This window comes from Sciurus vulgaris (genome assembly GCF_902686455.1).
Source record: "Sciurus vulgaris genome assembly, chromosome: 1".
Taxonomy (NCBI): domain Eukaryota; kingdom Metazoa; phylum Chordata; class Mammalia; order Rodentia; family Sciuridae; genus Sciurus; species Sciurus vulgaris.
In genome coordinates this window covers 90,365,910-90,384,815 of record NC_136461.1, presented here as the reverse complement: position 1 = coordinate 90,384,815, position 18,906 = coordinate 90,365,910, and the positions used below count along the sequence as shown (strand labels likewise).

At 33.7% G+C, this 18,906-nt stretch overlaps 1 protein-coding gene across 1 annotated transcript in view; it reads right to left on the bottom strand.

Moving 5' to 3' along the window:
* Positions 1-18,906, bottom strand: part of SLC30A7 (solute carrier family 30 member 7) — a 75,280-nt gene that overhangs the window by 35,891 nt on the left and 20,483 nt on the right. The window contains 4 exon segments of the mRNA XM_079110829.1: positions 2,512-2,647; positions 6,268-6,318; positions 15,099-15,110; positions 15,113-15,241. Coding sequence (XP_078966955.1) covers positions 2,512-2,647; positions 6,268-6,318; positions 15,099-15,110; positions 15,113-15,241 — 328 coding nt within the window.

Genomic DNA, 18,906 nt, shown 5'->3' with positions numbered 1-18,906 from the left:
ATAACGACAACTTCATTAGCCTAATTGTGCAGGTAAAAACCCTAGGAATTATCTCTGATTCCCTTTGTCCACTCTATCCTGACCCTCACATTCATATCCATGAGCCAATCATGTTGGCTCAACCCTACTGCATTTTCTAACTTTATCCATGTCTGCCCATTTTCTACATTAGTACCTTAGGTCAAACCACCATGGCTTCTAACCCGGTCCGTGGTGATCCATCTGTCTGTACTTGTGCCCCTTATAACCCATTACCAACACCTTAGTCAAAATGATTTCTTAAAATATAAATCAAGTATTGTCACTCCTTTATGAAGATGTTCCACTGCACTTGGCACAAAATCCAAACTTCTAGCCCTGCAAAATTTCTCCTAGCCCATTTCTCCAATTTTATCTTAACTCATTCTCACTCCCTGTTTCAGTCATACTGGTCTCCTTTCAGTGTCAAAGTTATTTTCACTATGGGGCTTTTATATTAGCTGGTTCTTACACTAGAAAGTTCTTCCTCCCACAGGTTCTCTTGTAATATTCAGATCTCAACCTAAAGACCCTCTCTTCAGAAGTCTTCCCTTGACTCAGTTTAAAGTGGCAACTCAATCACCAGCACATAATCTTATCTTAACTCTCTGCACAATAAAAATAATTATTAATTTGTCTCTCTCTTGTTAACAGTGAAAAATCGAAACTAGTTATCTTCAGATCTTGTCTTTTTCAACCTAAGAGGACCTACTTTTAAGAAATTATTTGTTGAAAGTTATTTGTGCAGTTTTTAAGTGTGTTATATTTCAGCTTTTAAAAAGTTTTCTCTGCTTACTTATATTTATGGAAAAAATGAATGAGAACAGAACTAAGTAAAAAGTCCTTATTTGGGATTACAAAAAGTAATTCCCTAAGGTTGAAAAAAGAACACAAATTTTACTCAAATTCAGTGTGCCAACTTTCTGTCAGAATTAGATGCTCACTTTAAAACAATGGAAAAACATTTAAAGCAAGATAATTTTTCTATATCACGTAATCATCATTAAAGAAAGATCATTTGAGCCAGCATGAGGAGTCTCAAGGGAGACAGAAAGGAGACTGTCATAATTTTCCAAGCAAAATATAATAGAATTAGGATAATAACAATGGAGACAAAAAAGAGTGATAATATTACACTCCAAGAAGTATTAGAAGAAACTAAGAATTATAATACATAACAAATAAAATGACTACTGAATGTATCCATAAAGAAATACAGATGTAAGATTTACCAGATCCGTCAGCAGTTACGTTTCATGGAATATGTAACATCTAAGCTGACCTTTCAAGGAGGTGTAATAAGATTTCCAAAGATGAAGAAAAGTCATTCTAAGCTTTAGAAAGACTTCTGTACAAATAATATACAGAAATTAAAAATGAATCTACACTTAAATACATATTCTATTCTTTAGAAACTTAAAAATCCCCATCTATGAGTAATTTTAACATTGTGATTTCATTGCAATCTACTCTAATCAACTATGAGCTATAAAAATCATCATAATCTTACCTCTAAGGATAGGTCTTTGCTATCATGGCAAAAGAAACTGAGAGTAAAATCATTTGGAAACATAAAAATACTCTAATACAGACATTATATGCAAATTTTAAAATAACTGATGGCCATAAAATAAGGAACATATTATTCTGATAAAAATTAAGCCAATAATAAAATGTATCTCAGGGTAAGAGAAATTTCAGTGATAATAACTAACAATCTAATTCAGCAAATGTTTATTGAGAAGTCCTACATCTATATACACAAACACCTTTACAGGTACATTGGGACTGTGGTAGGAAAAAAAGAGCTAAAAGATAGGTGATTCTTCAAGAATTTTATAATTTAGGTAGGGAATCAAACATAAATTTATTTCAGTAAGCATTTTTGCAAGACTTCTACCATGATAATATGGCTTTATTATCAGAAGAGACTGATACTTTTTTGCATTCGATAGTATAAGATATGTATAAATGATATCTATAATTAATACCTATAAAGACTTATAGGTATTATATATTCTAACTATAGCCAATACATTTTATATTTTCAAAATCTTACTCTATATAAATGTTAGATTTTAAAAATTACTGCCGATTCAAATTACGACCAAAAGCTTAGTTGCCAAACACTAAGAAGAAATGTTTATTGGGCATGGTTGTGCATTTCTATAATCCCAGCTACTTGGGAGGCTGAGGATTACAAGTTCAAGGATAGCCTTCACAACTTAGTAAGACTCTGTCTCAAAATAAAATTTTTAAAAAGGGTTTGGGATACAGTTCAGTGGTAGAGTACCTAGCACGTCAAAGCCCTGAGTTTAATCCTACTGCCAAAACAAACAACAACAACAAAAAAGACCAAATTCCATGCAAGAAATAAATGAGAAAAAGAAAAAAATTATAAAAATGAAAAGAAAATTTTGTGGGGATTTTTAAAGAATTCAATGTTTTTCACCTACCTCTCATTTTAATACTGAAAGTAACAATAATACTTACCTTATAACTATAAGCAAGGCTATAAGGATGGAACAGATAGGATCTGCTATCATCAAACCAAAATTCTGCATCATGATTGCAGAGGCAATTACACCAATACTCCCAAGTGTATCTGCTAGAATGTGTAAAAATACACCTAGAAACAAAGCATAATAAAAGTAAGCACCATATCTTCTGTTCAATTTATAACAAATATTTCCTTGAAATATACTCTCAAATTCATATAAAAATCTAAATACCAATTTGGAAAATCAATCATCTAGTATATTTACTATTTAGTAACTGTAATGGTACATTTATGAATTGAAATGATGTTTTAAAATCAACAGGGTTAAACTATCTGATTGGTAAATTATACTTGCTCTTAACGGTATAATTTAAATGAAGAAGTAGAGAAAAACTGATTTTCTAAAAATTCAAACATTAAAAAAGAAAACAAATGGTGGAATGAGACAGACATCATTACCCTATGTACACGTATGATTACACGAATTGTATAAATCTACATAATGTACAACCACAGAAATGAAATGATGTATCCCATTTGTGTACAAAGAATCAAAATGCAATCTGTAATAAATAAATAAATTTTTTTAAAAAGAAGAAAACATGACAAACAGCAAACATTTACCTCTGGCTTAAAAGAATACAAAAGTTATTAATAATTTATTTGGGAAAGGAAACTGCATTAGGCTAAATGAACTGGTCATGGAAATTTTCTAATTATGAATCCATGTACATACAGAGCCCTCTGCTGGTGATTAAAATTATTACCATTTGGAACTAGAATTTCCTATGGCCCCTAATTCTGCTTATCCTGATATATGTATTAATTATCTTAAAGGTTTTGTTACCTAAATTAGTTATATACGGTACTCAAACTCCAAGTGAAAGACACCAGGGATTTAAATATTTAAATGAACATAAAATACATGTTGAATTTTTAATAATTAAATACTGAATTCATAGGACACTCATACTGATGCCCTAACTGCCCAAGAACTCCGATATGTTATCATTTAATAAGTGACACTTGCCGGGAAAACATTAACAATGTCAAGAAGGAAGTTTCATACACATTTTTTTTCCTAAAAAGATTCAACTAAGATAATAACTTATTCAATATTTAAATCCTTAATGAGTAAAATTTATTATATAACAAAACACTGTTAAACTCAATCATGTCTAGCTAAACGTAACAATATTACTCTTCAATACCATTAATTACTCTATCTGGCCTTATTTTTCCTGTACTTGCCTTAGAGTCACATATGCATGTGTGTGGTGGGGAGTTGGGGGAGGTGGCGATGCTAGGGATTGAACCCAAGGGCACTTTACCACTGAGCTACATTCCCAGTTCTTTTTATTTTTATTTTGACACAGGGTCTCACGAAGTTGCCAACATTGGCCCTTGGACTTGCGATCTTCCTGGGTCAGCCTCCCAAACCACTGGGATTTACTAGCAAGTGCTGCCACACATAGCTTAGCTACACTATCTGAAAAGAAATAGATAATGTGCAAAAAGCATGTACCCAACTTAGAATACTTATTTATTATTCCCTGAACAATAAAAGATAAACTATAATTATTTTTACATATAGAACTGAAAACAATTTCTAATAGTTTAAAAACTGACCACTAATAAGTCCAATTGAATCTTGTGTGTGCTAAGATATTATACTTCAGTTTACCTGCTACTATGGAATTTACATCAAGTATTATATCAAATATAACTCATCCTTCAATACCCACATCTAATTTTTCATTTGTATAGAGTTTTGACTTATTATAACCCTTTTCCAGAAAGTTAGTTGCTTTCTTAAGAGAAATTTTTCCCTAATAAGTTTTGTCAGAGAATACTTTTTAGAGAAAGATACACATCAAAGTGGACTGAAAGTCCCTATTAGGTATGGGATGTAGGTGTTCCCCAAAAACTTATGTGTGAGACAATGCAGGAAGGTTCAGAGAAGAAGTGATGGGTTATAACAGCCTTAACTCAATCTGTGAATTAATCACCTGATGGGACTGAATGGTAGCCGAATCCAGGTGGGGGTATGGCTGGGGGAGGTGAGGTACTGGGGGCATGGCTTTGGGGTATATGTTTGTATCTGGCAAGTGGAGATCTCTCTCTACTACCTGATCATCATGCAAGCTGCTTCTCTTCAACCACAATCTTCTACCAAGATGTCCTGCCTCACCTTGAGCCCCAGGAATGGAACCAGCTATCTATGGATTGAAACCTCTGAAACTGTCAGCCCTCAAATAAACTTTTCCTCCACTACAATTGTTCTGGTCAGGTCTTTTAGTCACCGCAATGAAAAGTTGACTAAAACAGTCCCTAAGCTATAAAATTTTATATTAAACATTTATACATTTTAAGCAGTGTTTGACAAAGAAAAGAATCACTTGTCCTTGATTTTCCTTAGATTGGAAAGTCCCTGGCTATGTGCTATTTGCTAACCTGAAAACTGGTTTCATTATCAAGTATTACTATCTAAGCCCACCTCATTTCACAGTAACTAAGAAGAAAAATCACTAAAGAAAGATGTAAACAATATGCTTAACTTATATAAGTTGAACCCTTGGAAACTTGATAGGACACTGATAATAAAACTCCCCCAAAACTTAATAAACCAGGGTTCTTACTTAAAGCAAAAATTAAAAAATTCAGTTAACTCATAGCTATTCATATGGGAGTATCTACATGGTAGTTTTATGGGAAAAGTTTGAACCAGCTATATCTGTCCTTCAGCTACCTACTGGCCTCCTTCAGTCACAATAAATTGAGAGATAATCAGAAAACACTAACATTTTCATATTAGCTACATAAAAGTAAAAGGCTAGAGCCTAACTTTCTTTTTCTCTTTTGTGATGATTTTCAAAACTAAACTATTATCAAAATAATTTATAGCTAATGATATAGCTGTATCAAATAGACATGATTATAATCTATTTCAGCAAAGGCTGTTCTAAAACAATTCTATATATTGTGTAAATGGATAATTAGTGACTGGAAGACACACTCAAGTCTTCTGAAAATAAATTCTTCAGTATGGAAAAACATTCTCAGTGAAAAAATAAAAAGCAGAAGTTAGATCAAGAAATAGTGGAGAAAATGGGAGCAGTATAGACTATATCAGATGCTACTGAGAAAGTCCGACTGGAATCAAAAGTAAATAAAGCTGGGAATTAGGAAACCTTAACAATAAAGTCTAAGTGGAACCTCATAGCCAAAGATTGGTTCACATCTCCAAAAGGGAAACTACAATAGTTTCCAGACAAGACAGATATTCTTTCACTTATAAAACTTTATAATGTATCAGTTTACATGACATGTAACACTTGTTTAGGTAACATCAACTGCAATCTACAAATATGACAGAGTTCTCATTCCGCATTACATTTTCAGCTCTAAATGTTCCCCACAACATAAGAATATACTGATTGTTATTCTTGGATAATCTATGTGATAATTCTATGAAGGCAAACAGAATACTACAGCATTACTACAGTCCTCAGGCCTGGCTATAACTTATGTTTAAACTGCATTGCTTCTGATTTTTTTTTTTAAACAGTCAAGTGACAAAAAAAAAAAAAAAAATTCTTAATATACGTAATAGTATATATGTAAAAAAATCACTAGGAAGAATAACATTTTAAACCTAAATATTTTGTTATCTATTTTTCTTAAAACTCCAGACAACTGAAAATTATGAATTTCATAAAATTGAGAAACATAAAAATTTCTTGTCATACCTTGTAAAATCTGTCTGCTGGGTCCTGTTGTTTCTTTTAAGGAGGGACCATCTGTAGAGAATTAAGTTAAATTATTTTAAAACATGTCTTCAATTCCTTATTCAAATTTTTGAAATTCAGAGTCCTTTTCATTCAATTGTATCATGAAGGATGTGTGACTAGCCACATGGGACCTACAAAATTATTTTTTAAATTTAATAAAGTAACTGAGGAGTAATAAATTTAGTAGAGGCAATTTAAAAATGCATCAAGGGTACAGAGTATTTTAGAAATACTGTATTAAAAAATAAAAAGCACAATAAATTTCAAAACTGTGAAACTGCTAACATTCGCAAATTGGAAAATTCAGACAAAACTAAATGTAGTATTTGAAGTAAAAGAAGTTTAAGAAATGAAGCCCAGATAGAATTCAAGATAACCTGATTATGACAAACAGTAGTTTTTCTTTTCTTTTTTTCTTTTTTTTTTTCTTCTTTAAATTACAGGTTGAGCATTCCTAATCTGGAATCCAAATGCTCCAAAATCAGTTTTTAGATTAGGGATGCTCAACTGGTAAAGCCTATGTAAATAATATAAAGTTAAAAAAAGAAAAAAACAAAACCGAAATGCTTTTGTCCCAAGCATTCTGGATAAAGAACATTCAACTTGTGTTACTTGTTTTGGGTGGGGAGTGGGAGAAGTAAAATCCAGAGAAATTTATTCAATAAGACTGACAAATACAAATGGCATGTTTTATTATAATACAATAAATGTTTAATGAGTTGTTTTAGGAACTGTGCTAGAATAAAGAAGTCAATAAGGCAGTCCTGAAGCTCAAGGGACTCACAGTCCATTGGAGAAGAAAAACAATAAAACAACAGAAACAAGTTTTACTAATAGATTACTTCTTTTGCCTTTTAATTTCAATTTTGTCTACATGGAATTTCAAAACAATTAGTTGAAACTCTCTTTAGGCTAATTCTAGAGTCCTATGTTGCATATTTTGCAAATATTAATTCCATTAAGTAAAAGAGTTGTTCAGTTTTAGATAAAAACAAGCAAAACATTCCAGTTAATAAGAAATAACACATGTGAGGGATTCATTTTCTAGATTCACAAAATTTAAAAGCTTTCCTAAGCTAAAATAGTTTTCAATTTTTGGCATTCTTTCCCCTTCCCCACACCGCTTTTTGTATGAACCTTAAATTGCAATAGAATTTCTCACTAAACATTTCTGAAGTGTTCAAATTCAAATGCCCAACACAGAGAGCCTTTTTCCACCAGGGAAAGTTTTAGCAAGCCTGATTTGGTATTATGAAATCTAATCCCTAACCCTCACATAGTACGCATAAAATCTGTATTGTCAGTCACTCATTACTCTCACTAAGGCAGCTTTTGCCACACTCTTAAGCATGCTAAAAGGAGAGGATTCCATTAGTCTCTTCATCAAGGTGCATTTTAGCAGTTTTCCAAAGGCCTACACACATGGTTTTGGAATCCATTAAAGTTTCTATTTATCACTCCAATCCCTCTTCCCAGATGTATGCTCTTTCTATTCCTTCCACACCTTCTATCATCTGCTGGCATGGTCAGTTCACAGACAGTGCTCACTGAAAATATAAGCCCTTATTCCCTAATAAAAAGGAAAAGGTATAAATGAGGAAAAAAAAAAACAAACAAAAAAACAGCTTTCCTAGAACTGATCTACCCAAGAATGTCCCAATGTCATGCCAATTCTTCTTTACCACCTATCATTTTCCTCCTTAACCAAAAAAGAGATACCTTTCATCTATAAATAATCTTACTACAGTGAATTGCCCGGGATATAAATAAAAGTTCTAGGGTAACAAGTAAGGGGTCACTTGAAAATATTGGTGTAAATGTTAGGAAAGTAATGACTTTAATGACTGGTTACCAAATCATTTTATAAGCAATATGGTTCCTAAGTCTTTGATTTTATAAATTTTTTTAAAAATTTTATAAAAATTTTATAAAATATAGTTAATAGAACTTCCAATTAATAGATAAACAAAAATGATTATTGATGATAGATTACTATAATTTTTGGAACATAATTCTGAAGGTATTCAAATTGACTGAATCTGCTATAACATAATTCCTCCTACTTAGGGTAACTAGTACTTATAAAGATGAAAAATAGGAACCAAACTGATGTAAAAACTTGCTCTATGCCAATAAGCACAATTAATCTATAAAATAATTTTAGTAAGAGCTCCGATCACATGATTGAGATAGTATTTCAAATAAAGTGTTGCTTTTTATGGTTAATAATTATATATCAAAATTTGAGATAGAACTATGATTGACTTTGTACTCAAGACTATAATAATTCCATTTAAAAGCAACGTCTGTTACTATTGCTTTGTAGTATAGTTGAAGTTCTGGTATTGCGATACCCCCTGCTTCACTCTTCCTGCTAAGGATTACTTTAGCTATTCTGGGTTTCTTATTCTTCCAGATGAACTTCATGATTGATTGATTGCTCTATTTCTGTAAGGTACGTCATTGGGATTTTAACTGGAATTGCACTGAATCTGTATAGCACTTTTGGTAGTATGGCCATTTTGACAATATTAGTTCTGCCTATCCAAGAACATGGGCTATCTTTCCATCTTCTAGAATTTTCTTTAATTTCTTTTTTTAGTGTTCTGTAGTTCTTATTGTAGAGGTCTTTCACCTCTTTTGTTAGATTGATTCCCAAGTATTTTATTTTTTTCGATGCTATTGTGAATAGGGTAGTTTTCCTAACTTCTCTTTCTGAAGATTCATCACTTATGTATAAAAATGCATTAGATTTATGAGCATTAATCTTCTATCCTGCTACTTTACTGAATTCACTTATGAGTTCTAAAAGTTTTCTGGTGGAATTTCCTGGTTCCTCTAAATATATAACCATGTCATCAGCAAATAGGGATAGTTTCAGTTCTTCTTTTCCTATTTGTATCCCTTTAATTTCCTTGTCTGTCTAATTGCTCTGGCTAGAGTTTTGAGGACAATGTTGAATAGAAGTGATGAAAGAGGGCATCCCTGCCTTGTTCAATTTTTCACCATTTAGAATATTGGCCATGGGCTTAGCATAGATGGACTTTACAATGTTAAAGAATGTTCCCACTGTCCCTATTTTTTCCAGTGCTTTGAGCATGAAGGTATGCTGTGTTTTATAAAATGCTTTTTCTGCATCTATCAAAATAATCATGTGATTCTTGACTTTAAGCCTATTGATATGGTGAATTACATTTATTGATTTCCGGATGTTGAACCAACCTTTCATCCCTGGAATAAAACACACTTGATCGTGGTGCACTATCTTTTTAATATATTTTTGTATGCGACTTGCTAATATTTTGTTGAGAATTTTTGCATCAATGTTCATTAAGGATATTAGTCTGAAGTTTTCTTTCCTCGATGTGTCTCTGTCTGGTTTAGGTATCAGGGTGACATTGGCTTCATAGAATGAGTTTGGGAGGGTTCCCTCCTCTTCTATTTCTTGAAATACTTTGAGAAGTATTGGAATGAGCTCTTCTTTAAAGGTTTTGTAGAACTCGGCTGAGAACCCATCTGGTCCCGGACTTTTCTTTGTTGGTAGGCTTTGGAAACAGCATGGTATTGACACCAAAATAGACAGGTAGATCAATGGAACAGAACAGAAGACACAGATAAAAACCCAAATAAATACAATTTTCTCATACTAGACAAAGGTACCAAAAATATGCAATGGAGAAAAGATAGCCTCTTCAACAAATGGTGCTGGGAAAACTGGAAATCCATATGCAACAGAATGAAACTAAACCCCTATCTCTCACCCTGCACAAAAATCAACTCAAAAGGGATCAAGGACCTCGGAATCAGACCAGAGACCGTGCATCGTATAGAAGAAAAAGTAGGTCTAAATCTTCACCTTGTTGGCTTAGGATCAGACTTCCTTAACAGGACTCCCATAGCACAAGTAATAAAAGCAAGAATCAATAACTGGGATAGATTCAAACTAAATAGCTTTCTCTCAGCAAAGGAAACTATCAGCAATGTGAAGAGAGAGCCTACAGAGTGGGAGAAAAATCTTCACCGCTCATACTTCAGATAGAGCACTCATTTCTAGAATATATAAAGAACTCAAAAACTCTACACCAAGAATACAAATAACCCAATCAACAAATGGGCTAAGAATATGAACAGACACTTCACAGAAGATCTACAAGCAATCAACAGATATATGGAAAAATGTTCAACATCTTTAGTAATAAGAGAAATGCAAATCAAAACTACACTAAGATTCCATCTCGCCCCGATTAGAATGGCAATTATCAAGAATACAAGCAACAATAGCTGTTGGAGAGGATGTAGGGAAAAAGGTACACTCATACATTGCTGGTGGGTCTGCAAATTAGTGCAGCCACTCTGGAAAGCAGTGTGGAGATTCCTTAGAAAACTTGGAATGGACCCACCCTTTGACCCAGCTATCCCACTCCTTGGCCTATACCCAAAGGACTTAAAATCATCATACTACAGAGATATAGCCATATCAATGTTCATAGCTGCTCAATTCACAATAGCCAGATTGTGGAACCAACCTAGATGGCCCTCAATTGATGAATGGATAAAGAAACTGTGGTGTGTGTATATATATATATATATATATATATACACACACACACACACACACACACACACACACACACACACACACCATGGAATATTACTCAGCCATAAAGAATAATAAAATTATGGCATTTGCAGGCAAATGGATGCAGTTGGAGAATATCATGCTAAGTGAGATAAGCCAATCTCAAAAAACCAAAGGACGAATGATCTCGCTGATAAGCGGACGATGACACATATAGGGGGTGGGAAGGTGGCAAGAATGGAGGAAGGAGGGACTCTATAGAGGGATAGGGGGGAGCAGTGGGGGAGGGAGAAAATAAAACAATGAATCAAAAACTATTACCCTAGGTAAATGTATGATTACACAAATGGTATGCCTCTACTTCATGTACAAACAGAGAAACAAGATGTATCCCATTTGTTTACAATAAAAATGAATTGGAAAAAAAAAAAAAAAAAAAAAAAAGCCCTTTGCTGTCTGGCTTCTGCCTGTGTTCCCAGGTCCTCTTTGAGGACTTACTGGCTCCTGCTCCTCATTTTCCAGGTATGCACAGAGGCCTTAGCACATGCTGTCCCTGGGCTAGAGTGGTTCTGTTGGTTCTTTTACTGCCTCCTCCTTAGAAAATGATTCTAAGGATGATTCTCATCTTCTGAGGAGGCCCCATGATCTCATGCCAGCCTCTGTCCCCTGTTCGTCAACCTTCTGTTGTAGGGCACATCCCAGGGAACTAAAAGCCTGCTCATCTATCTCTCATAGACCATGAGTATCTGCGCAGGGATGGGGTCTTATTTTTCTAATATGGTATGTGGTACCACACGGTACTTGCTGTTTTCTTTTTTTGTGGTGCTGGGCATTGAACCCAGGGCTTTGCACATGCGAGGCAAGCACTCTACCACTGAGCTACATCCCCAGACCATTTTTAAATTTTATTTTGAGAAAGGGTCTCACTAAATTGTCACCACTGGTCTCAATCTTGCCATCCTTCTGCCTCAGCCTCCCAAATAACTGGGATTGCAGATATATGCCACCACACTTGCCTTATTTTTAATTAAATAGAAGAAAAATCAGAAAACACAAAGCATCTTATGGGTTGATAGTCATAAGTAGACATTTTCTAATCTGGATTTTAAAGGAAACTATAAGAGAACAAATAGGGCTTTAAAGCTTTCTGATTCTTGCCATTGTTTTAGTCCTTTTGGATGTCTAAAATAAACTCCCATAGCCTGGGTGACTTATACAACAGGAAAAAAAAGAAAAAGAAAAAATAAATAAATAAAAGCAATGTCTGAATGCCAAGTATTGTACTTATACAAAACAATTTCTGTACATATTTTATTGCCAAGAAGGATGACAGGTAATGAAATAAAGACTTAATACAAACAAATTCCATTATTATAAAATTTAGGAAAGGAAGTGAAATGAAGAAAGAATTCAAAGAGAAACAGGATTATGTAAAATTTAGATGTGTTTGTATGTTTTTGATTAGGAAACAGTGCACTCTCACTAAGATATTTGGAGTCTACTAAATATACTCAATACAATGATGTAAAAGTTTCAATCTCACATGTAACATATATATAATTGCATATGTATAATATATATTAAATATATTCTTTTCCAACTCCTCAAAGTTTTTCTAGAAAAGAACTCATCTTATAAACGTGAGTGTGGTGATATGCATATTTTAAAATTATTTTTGCAACAATGTATATAAGCAAGAAAGTATGAAAAGCAAGGTTTTGATGCATAGTAAATACAACAAATTTTAGAAACTGACAGGACAAACAAGAGCAAAAACATAGACCAGGGGATTACACATCAAACTAAAAAGGTTCTGCACAGCAAGGAAACAAACAACAAAAGGAACTAACGGTAACCTACTGGAATGACAGAATATAACTGCAACTATATATCTGATATACCCAAAATACAAACAAAACTCAACAACTCAAGAGAAAAAAAGATTATCTGACTAAAAAAGTGGCCAAAGGAACCGAAAAAATAGACATTTCTCCAAAAGAATGTAACAATTAGCCAACAGGTATACTAAAATGTATTTCAACATCACTAAAAGGGAAAATCAGATCAAAACTCCAACAGGTATCATCTCATACCTCTTGGGATGGCTATTATCACAAAAACAAAGATAACAAGTATTGGCAAGGATGTGGAGAAGAGGAACACTTGTATACTGTGGAGGGAATATAACTTGGTGCAGATGCTATGGAAAAAATATAAAGGTCTCAAAAAATTAAAAACAGAACTAATGTGTCATCAGCAATTACACTTCTGGGTATACACCCAAAGGAATTAAAATCAGGATTTCAAAGAGATATCTGTACCTCCACATTACCCGTAACACTATTCACTATAACCAAGACATGGATAGCAACAGGTGAATGGTGTGTGTATGGCTTAGGGTATCTGGTATCCCCAAAAGCTCATGTGTGAGACAATCAAGAAGGTTTAGAGGAGAAATGATTGAATTATAAAAGCCTTAACCCAATCAAGTGAATTAATTCCCCCTGATAGGATTAACTAAGTGATAACTAAAGGACAGGTAGGGTATGGCTGGAGGAGGTGGGTCACTGGGGACATGCCTTTGAGGTACATATTTTGTTTCTGGTGAGCAGAGTCTCTATCTGCTGCCTGATCATGTGAGCCACTTCCCTCCACCACATTCTTCCACCATGATGTTCTGCCTCACCTTGAACCCCCAAGGAATGGAGGCCACTTGTCTATGGATTGAGACCTCTGAAACCATGAGCCCCTAGATATTATTTTTTCTCATTTTAAAAATTGCTCTTGTCAGGTTCTTTTAGTCACAGCAGCAAAAAAAAAAAAAGAACAAAAATACTTTACTAAAACAAATGGATAAAGGGTATGAAGTTTCAGTTAGAAACCTTTACAACTTTCAGGCTGGGGAGATAGCTCAGCTGGTAGAGTGCTTGCCTCTCAAGCACAGGCCTGGGTTCAATCCCCAGCACCACAAAAAAAAAAAAAAAAAAAAAAAAAAAAAAAACCTTTACAAACTTTCTAGATAAGCCTAGAGATCTGTACAGCATAATAGTGCTTAAAGTTAATACTGTACTATATACTTAAAATTTTGACAACAGGGTTTTTTTTTTTTTTTGTGTTTAGTTTTGGTATGTGGAGCATTGAACCCAGGAGTACTAACCACCAAGACACAGCCTTACTAGCTTAAGCTTAGGGACTGCTAAAATGCTGAGGATAACTTTGAACTTTGATCCTCCTGCTTCAGTCTCGAGTCAATGGATTACAAGCATTTACCACCAGGCCCAGCCTAAGAGGGTACATTTCATATTGTGTTCTTATCTACAATAAATAAAAAAAATGATTAAAAGAATAAAGGGGGCCGGAAGAAACTTTTGGTTGTGATGGATATGTTTATGGCTTAAACCATGGTGATAGTTCACAGGTGTTATACTTATCTCCAAACTCATCGAGTTATATACATTACATATGTACACCTTTTTTGATGTGCCATCATATCTCAAGGAAGTATTCAAAATGTTTAAAGACTACAAAATTAGAGGTTTAGAATGCTTCAGTCTCCAAGGTACCTCTCATATTTTCAAATCTAAAGTTTTAGGACTCTATTTGCATGGCAAATACAGATACTATTTGAGCATATAATCTATTTAAAGATCAATCAAGTTGTGTTAACATCTTTTATTAATTGATACTCTGAAATTCATAAACTATTTAAAATATAATTTAATTACATATTAAGTTGGTAAGTACCTTGAAACTATCTGAATGATATAAAAGTTAGCATACAGCACTAAAGAAAGATGGAGGTAATATCAGGCAATATAAACATCAATAAGTACAATAAAAATATGAAAAACTAAAAATTTTATAATATTTTTATAGGACTACAATATAGCACAACAGGCCTCATCATACTTTTAAAAAATCATTATTTTCATTTGCTAAACTGAAATATGTTTCTCATTCATTAATAATTAAAATCAAGGCATCTTAAGACATATTCACTGAAAAAACAAAACAAAACCATACATACTGGCTTATACCAAATTACTTTCATGCATACTAGAAATGAACTAACTCTAGGAACCATTTAGACTGATTCATTAGAAAAGAAGTGATGGGGGTATTCTTTTAACAGCCCATTTAAAGAAGTAGTCCACACAAATCTTGATACTTAGAAGGCTATTCACTTAAAAATGTTTCTGCTGTTACTCACCATGAGAATGAAATGTCCATGTCCATGAGCATGATCATGGCTATGTGCAGCACCATGCTTCACTTCATGACTATGGCAATGTTCTCCATGGCCATGTGCTAGATCTAGAGCACCATTAAAGAGGGAATGACTGTGTCCATGGCCTAGAAAACAAGTGTATTAGAAAAGAAGGTATGTAAAAATTACTATGATGATAATATGGTACTAGTGAAAAGAATCCAAACTCTGATTCAATGCACTGAACATATACTTGTGAAAGTGTTATTTTCATTAAAAACAATCCCAACTGAGGTTCCCTGCTAAGGAGTGTTGGAAAAAAAAAGAAAGCATATAAGGAAGTAGACAGACCTTAATACAAATGAAAATAAATGGTGACTGGAGATACTGTTGTTTATTCACTCAAGAAGTATGTATTTGAAACATGCTATGTGAAAGGCACTGGGGAAATGCAGTAAAAAACAGACAAAAGATTACTGTGCACACTAACAAAGATTAAACAAGATGTAGACAGATTAACTGAAGAAAAGTAGGAAGCTGATATCTTTGGAAAGAGGATCAATAAAGTTACATTAAAGCAGGCAGGAGAAGTACGACAAAAAAGAATGCAGAATTCTCTCTCCACAGCATAACTAAAAATCATCAAGAAACATACTAGCTATTCAAAAGGGCAGAAAAAAATGAATGTTAAACAATTCTAAATAGCAGAAAACCAATCCAGCACTGTGTTATATGAAAAGGTCATGACTATTAGAGATCATGTCCTGGAATAGTAGGAGAAAGGGGGCCTTGGTAACCCTCCTACTCTTCCAAAAACAACAAAAATATGGGGAAAACAACTACAAACTAACCATTTTAGAACTCTGGTAATTAATCAAAACCATCACATAAAATGAAAATCATGATCTAAGAGAAACGTCTGAACTTTGTTGAGATAACAATTGATGATTTTTAACTTAGAGTTGTTTCCATTCTCATTGCAACCCATGGGTAAAGTAGTCAAAGCCAGAAGGACTGTAGGTAATGAAGAGGATACGATGCTTCTGGTGCTTTGTTAAAAGCACCAAAGAACAGTTAAAATTTTGTGTAACTTGCAGTTCCCTGGAACAATTTCTATTTTCAACGATATAGATCTTAGACTCTAAGAGTTTAGCTCCACTTGAGGATGAGGATTGGGGACAGTGCATTACCAAAACAATGGCAAATTCCTAGGCAGGAGCTCACTTGCTCGCAGGGTATAATGTTAGCTGGGCAAACAAGGGCCTTGGGAAATTATGAGGAAATTTCAGAGAAGCAAACACCATAAGGAACTTGGAAAGTGCCACACAGTTCCTAGGAATCTAGAAGGCTACATGCATTGCTCTGTACATCTCCAACAAGACCTGAGGAAAGGAGAATCACCACTGATCTTTTGCTGGACCTTGAGACCCTGAATAAGGAAGTAAAAACTAAAGCTGTCTTTAAAACTGCCTGAAGTACGAAGGTATGTTTTTTCACAAAGATCCCTTTGGCAAAAGTAGAAGATTACAAGCAATTTATGGAAACCCTCTCACTAATTGTGGCTAACTACTAAATTATACTGTCTCAGATGTGATCCCTAGAAAGCCATGTTAAAAATAAAAAACAGGATCTTAAATTTAAAGAAAACTAGCGGAGAACTGCAGGAACATACTACTGAATTAGTCAAGGAAAGACAACAAGAAGAAATACAGCAATAATAAAAACAACAAATTTTGGAGGGCCAATGTTACCCACTGATGATATAAGAGTTGTTACAAATGTTATAAAAAAATGTCCAGTTTCAAAACTATGAGGCATGCAAAAAAAGCAGGAAATTGTGCCATACACAAATAAAAAGGCAGTAACTGAAATATTCTGAGGAGATCCAGATTTTGAACTTAGTAGTCAGATTTTAAATCAGCTACAATAAGCATGTTCAAAGAACTAAAAGAAACCTGAAGAATGTATTACGAGTCATTGAAGAGAGATTATTAATAAAGATATAGAAATTCTGAAATTCAAGCATAATAACCAAATAAAACATTCTCTAGAGGGGCTCAACAACAGTTTTTAGCTGCAATGATAGAAAACTTGAAGGTGGGTCAACAGAAATTATCCACTCTGAGGAGAAGAGAGCAAAGAAAATGAATAAAAATGAACAGAGCCTCAGAGAACTTGTGGAAACAATGAGTGTAGCAAATTAAGCAACATAGGAATCTCAAGAAGAGATAAGAGAAAAAATGTTAAAAATACATTTGAAGAAATACCAGCTGGAAACTACTCTGATTTGATGAAAATACACTGAACAAAATCATCAAACTCAAGTAGAATAAACTCAAATATAGTCATATCTAGAGACATCATAGACAAAATGTTGAAAGTTAAACAGAAGTCTTGAAAGTTGTGTAACAAAAAGAAAAAAACTTATGTACAGGAACTTCATTGAGATTAACAGCTAACTTCTCAAAAGAAACCATGGAGATCAAAAGACAGTGGAAGGACATCAAACATTGGGAAAAAAGATTTAACCAAAAACTCTATAATCTATTAAACTGTCCTTCAAAATAAAGGAGAAATCATTTCCAGATAAATAACCCCTCCCCAAAATATTATTTCAGAGTGAAATTAAAGGACACTAATAGTAGGTCAAACCTATACAAAGAAAAATTAAAGCACTGGTAAAGATAATTGCAAAGAATTATATAAGGAAGACACACTTCTTTATTTGAAGCTCTTTTCTCCTGTCTTAAATAAATGGTTGCATAAATCAGTAATTACAAACCGTGTTGATAGCTTTGTATAAGAATGTTTTTTGACAATAATACAAAGGAGGGAAAAAGGAATATGAGGATACAGGGACAAAGATTTTGCATATTACTAAACTAATTTACCATTCAGCTGAACCCGACTGTTTTAAGATGGTACTTATTATGTCCAGGGCAACTTTTTAAAGGTTTTCTTAAGATAATTAAGGGCCAAAACAAAATATATGAAAAAATGTTCACTTCTCTAGCATTCAGGGAAATGCAAATCCAAAACTACACAAAGATTTCATCTTTACTCCAGTTAGAATGGCAATTATGAAGAACAAGAATGAAAATAATGCTGACAAGGATGTGAAGGAAAAGGCAGACTCCTACATTGCTGATGAAACTGCAGACTGAAAAGAGCCACTCTGGAAAGCAGTACAGAAATTCCTCAAAAAAACTAGGAATGACTGGGCATGGTGGCACAGGACTGTAATCACAAGTTCAAAGACAGCCTTAGCAACTTACAAAGTCCTAAGCAATTCAGCAAGATCCTGTCTCAAAATGAAATAGAAAAAGGACCAGAAATGAAGTTAGGTGGTTAAATGCCCCCGGGGTTCAATTCCTGGTACCAGAAAAACAAAATAAAACAAAATGAAACCTAGAAATGGAACCTCTGTATGAACCAGTTATCCCACCATTCCTTTTTATTTTTATCTTTATGAATTCAAATTAGCATACTACAGCAATACAACCTTCTCAATATTTATAGCAGCATAATTCGCAACAGCCAAACTATGGAATCAACCCAGATGGCCATCAATAGATGAATGGATTAAGAAATTGTGGTATATATATGCAAAATGAAGTGTTACTCAGCTATAAAGAAGAATGAAATTATGGCATTTATTGTTAAATGGATGGAAATAAGAATATACTACTTGAAATACAGCAGACTCAGAAAATCAAGGATAGAATGTTTTCTCTCATATATGGAAGCTAGAGCAAAATAAAGGAAAGAAGGAGGGAGGATCAAAGATCATAAAGATCTAAGGAAGATCGGT